At 42.1% G+C, this 3,936-nt stretch overlaps 2 protein-coding genes across 2 annotated transcripts in view; both read left to right on the forward strand.

The window, feature by feature from the left end:
• LOC109847178 (far upstream element-binding protein 2-like) overlaps positions 1-1,989 on the forward strand; it is a 10,055-nt gene extending 8,066 nt beyond the window's left edge. Inside the window, exon 6 of the mRNA XM_020416423.1 lies at positions 923-1,989. Coding sequence (XP_020272012.1) covers positions 923-1,762 — 840 coding nt within the window. The 3' untranslated portion in view covers positions 1,763-1,989. The remainder of the gene's footprint in view (positions 1-922) is intronic.
• LOC109847182 overlaps positions 3,001-3,936 on the forward strand; it is a 5,994-nt gene continuing 5,058 nt past the window's right edge. The window contains exons 1-2 of the mRNA XM_020416428.1: positions 3,001-3,482; positions 3,558-3,690. Of these exons, the coding sequence (XP_020272017.1) occupies positions 3,451-3,482; positions 3,558-3,690 (165 nt within the window). The 5' untranslated portion in view covers positions 3,001-3,450. The remainder of the gene's footprint in view (positions 3,483-3,557; positions 3,691-3,936) is intronic.

Consider the following 3,936-nt stretch of genomic DNA (forward strand, 5'->3'; position numbering starts at 1 on the left):
TGAGCAGGTTGCATATGGCTGTGTTTTACTGTTAAGAATTCAGTTTTCCTGACCTGTCTTTTATTATTTGAACTGCTGCTTGTTGGAGCAGTTTAACTTCTTTCTACTCGCCCTGTCGCACCAGTATGCTCGGCTGTGTGAGCAATGATGACAGCTGCAAATATCCTTTTCTTTTATGATTTCTACATTTTGCCATTGATTTTTTTGTGAAGTGGGGTCTAGTTGCCGCATCTACCATCATCTTCAACAAAATTAATCATATTCATTGGCGCTGCAGAGAGGCCTTTAATGCATGTACTAGATGTATGCTTAATTTATCACCATTTGCTGGGTCATACCTTTTTTCGTGTTATCATTTGATGGAGCTGTCTTGATTCATATTTTTGTCCCATTTGTTTATATTCAACTTTGAACACCATATTCTTAAGTCATTATTGTCTAATTATTGTTCACATGCACTAATTTTGAATAGTGAAGCAGGAGTCGTTTCACTTATATTAATTGCCTAAATGTGCACCGCAGAATCACATTGTCTTTCTACATATAGGAAATATACATCTCAACTAATTGCAAAAATGTTTTAACCTATTGCCATACATCCTTACAATATACTGTTCATTTGTCCTATCTTTGGCAATATATGGTTTCATTATAAATGCATGTTTAGATTTGCGACCTTAGTTTTGAACTGGGAGAGGATCGACATCCGCTGATGTAGCTTGAAACAGTTTCCCCTGTCGTGGTACGTGTGTTTTCTTTCTTTTGAAACGCATGTGTACAATGCCTGGACCATGAATTCTGGTTGTTTTTTTGTTTCAAATATCATGCTTCGTTATTTATATTTTCTATACAAATGATATATTTCCTTTCGTCATCAAATACAAAAAGTTGACAAGCTCATATAGAAGTATTTTCTACACAGAATCGCCGAAACCCCCAAGCAGGAGGATATCCTCAGCAAAGTTACCGCCCTCCTCAACCTCCAACAAGCTGGGGTCCACCACCCCCGTTGCAACAACAACCAGGATATGGCTACATGCAGCCTGGAGCTTACCCTGGAGCCCCCCCTCAATATACCCAACCTCCTTATGGAGGCTACCCACCTCAACCTGCTGCCTCTACTGGCTACTCTTCTGGTTGGGATCAGTCATCGACTCAGCAAACTCAGCAAACTACTCCTGCAACTGGTTATGATTACTATCAGCAGCAGCAGCAGCAGCAGCAGCCACCAACATCAGCCCCAGCTGATAACACAAGCGCCTACAATTATTCCCAGCCTCATCCTGGTTATAGCTCTCAAGGTTCTTATACTGCTCAGCAGCCAACATATGGTCAGGAAAACTATGCTGCTCCTGGTTATAACACTCAAACTCCCCAAACTGGTTATGATCAATCATACAATTCTGCACCTGCTTATGCTGGAGCTACCTCCACCAACCCCACTCAAGATGGATCTGCTGCATCCAATCAACCCCCAAGCAGTGTTCCTGCTAGTTACCCCCCACAACCTGTGTACGGTGCACCTGCACCATTAACCCAACCCGGTTATGGACAGTCTCCTCAATCTCAGAAGCCACCGGCAACTCCGCCAGCTTATGCTCAAACGGGATATGGTACAAATACTGGATATGGTACACAGTACCAGCAGGTTCAGCCGTATGGTGGGGGCCCACCAGCTGGCCAGCCACCGGCGTATGGGAGTGAGGGTGGTGCAGCTCCGGCGGCTCCTGGTGCAGTGACTAAGGCTTCTCCTCAGAGTTAGACGTGATGTATGGTAAGTTTTTGATGCGGTAGTTTTGCTTTTAACACTTAGATTCCGGTAGAAGTTTAGATGTTGTAGTCTTGTGTTTTGCTCTGATTTGGTTTTGAATTTAGTAATGGATTGTTAAGCTTTGTTGTTTCTGCGTGGGTGGAAATTCTGTATGTTTTCAAATTTGAACTTCTATGCCAGATTGAGTACTGTGGTTTAATAATTCATTTCTGCTATCAGCTTTTGCCTTTTGGATGTTTTACAGGCTTACGTACTTTACCCTGTTGGGTCTTGTGAAGATTATAGAGTTAATTCTGCAATGTCTGGAGCAAACTTTATAAGTTATTTTTGTTTGTTTTCCCCCCCACGTGAAACTTCAAATGACTTGGAGAGTGTTATATCTTCTTCTATCTTAGTATGTTCAGATTAACATGAATGGTGTTGTATTATTTGTCTTCATTGGTGAACTTTCTATATCTGCCCTTATTTGTTGGATCAGCAACATGTGGGGGAATGAGTATTTGAGGAAGTAACTTCAATTTTCTAACCCCCTTGAGTCGTGTATAGGCATGTTTTAGCTTGTACCTTGGTTAGGAATAGGGTGCTTTTGTAGCGTGCGTTTTCGGTACTTGTAATTTCAATATCCGTTACATCGTTATGTTGGGGTTTTCAATATTATTCGTAAATAACAACGTTTTATGGGCTTATATCTTAAAAGTTACCAATGGCTCCTGTGCAGTGACCAAGTCTTCTCTTCTCCCTGGAGTTGGATATGTGATGGTGTGAGGGTTTTTAACGCGCTAGATATTTGTACTCTCTAGGTTCGTGTGAAGGATGAATTTTAATCATTATTGTAATTGATTAAATGGTAATTTGTAAAATTAAAAAAAAATATTTTCAGTTGTAATTGTTTGTTCACCATTACCCGCACCTTTTCATTAAAAAGAGTTGGTTTGTCCACAAACGTCGTCACGAATGACGACGAAGCAAATGGTAAGCGTTTCCGTTTTAAACCAATCAAACAACGTAAGCTTTTGTTACGGATTGCTTCCGCGCACAAGGTACCCTACAAAGGGAGGTGAATTGAGTGAGCCTTTTCGCTGCAAATGCGCCGCTCTCAGCGGTGTCTTCATTTCTTCCTACATTTTCTCCGTTGCCGCCTCGTCGTCATAAAATAGTCCCCGAACAAAAGAAGTATCCCTCGCCTCCAAAAGAAAACCTCAGATCCGAATCCAACCGCCTCAAAGTTTCCCCCTCTATTAGAATGAAATAGAATATTCTCGCCGTCCCTCTCACTTCCATGATTAATTTAGCTGGGGGTCATCACTAATTAATTTCACACCCTCACCCGCCAAGTCGTAAGTGGGCCCGCGCCAGTCCGCGGACGTGGCCGTTAACCCCGGGCACGCCGTGCTACGCCTCCCAAAATGCCCCTCGGCACAAAGCCACCGCCCGTTACCCTCGAGGGCTCCTTCGTCATTTACTCCCGCCAATATAAAGTTTGGTCATTTTGGCAGGAACAAGCGAAGAAGGAAGAGTCGTCTTGGACAGACTCCACGACGAAATTTGCTGCCGCTTCGATCTTCGAATTAAATCCTAAAAGGGCCGAGGAAAAAAAAAAGACTAGATTTCGATCCTTTTGTGATTCCTAATAATTCATCGAATTTAACATCCGGACTCGAGGTCGACAGCGGTTCTCCATGCTATCCAAAAGCTTCAAGCCGGCAAAATGGTAACTTTGATCTCTCCTCTTGATGCCCATGGATTGTTAAAGTTGGATTCTGACTTGGGGACCGAATTTTTGCAGCAAGACGTCGTCGAAGCTCGCGGTGGCTCGGATAAAGCTGCTGAGGAACAAGAGAGGGGCTGAGGTGAAGAAAATGAGGAGAGAACTGGCCCAGCTTCTTGAGAGCGGGCAGGAGAAGACTGCGCTGATTAGGGTTTGTTATCCTCTATTTTCTGCACATACCTTATTTTTTAAATCTATTTTTTTTAAAAAAAATTGATCCAGTAGTTACTTTTTTTTTAAAATCACAATTAATGGTGATTTGATGACATCTAGTTAGTAATTGCAAATAGAGACTGTAACTTGGAAGTAATTATGAAGATGTTATGGTAGGGGACTTTGAAGAGAAAAGTTAAATGAGGTCTTATCTGTGAATTGCATCTATTAAGGATATTTAAAT

This window comes from Asparagus officinalis, chromosome 1 (assembly GCF_001876935.1).
Source record: "Asparagus officinalis chromosome 1, Aspof.V1, whole genome shotgun sequence".
Lineage (NCBI taxonomy): Eukaryota > Viridiplantae > Streptophyta > Magnoliopsida > Asparagales > Asparagaceae > Asparagus > Asparagus officinalis.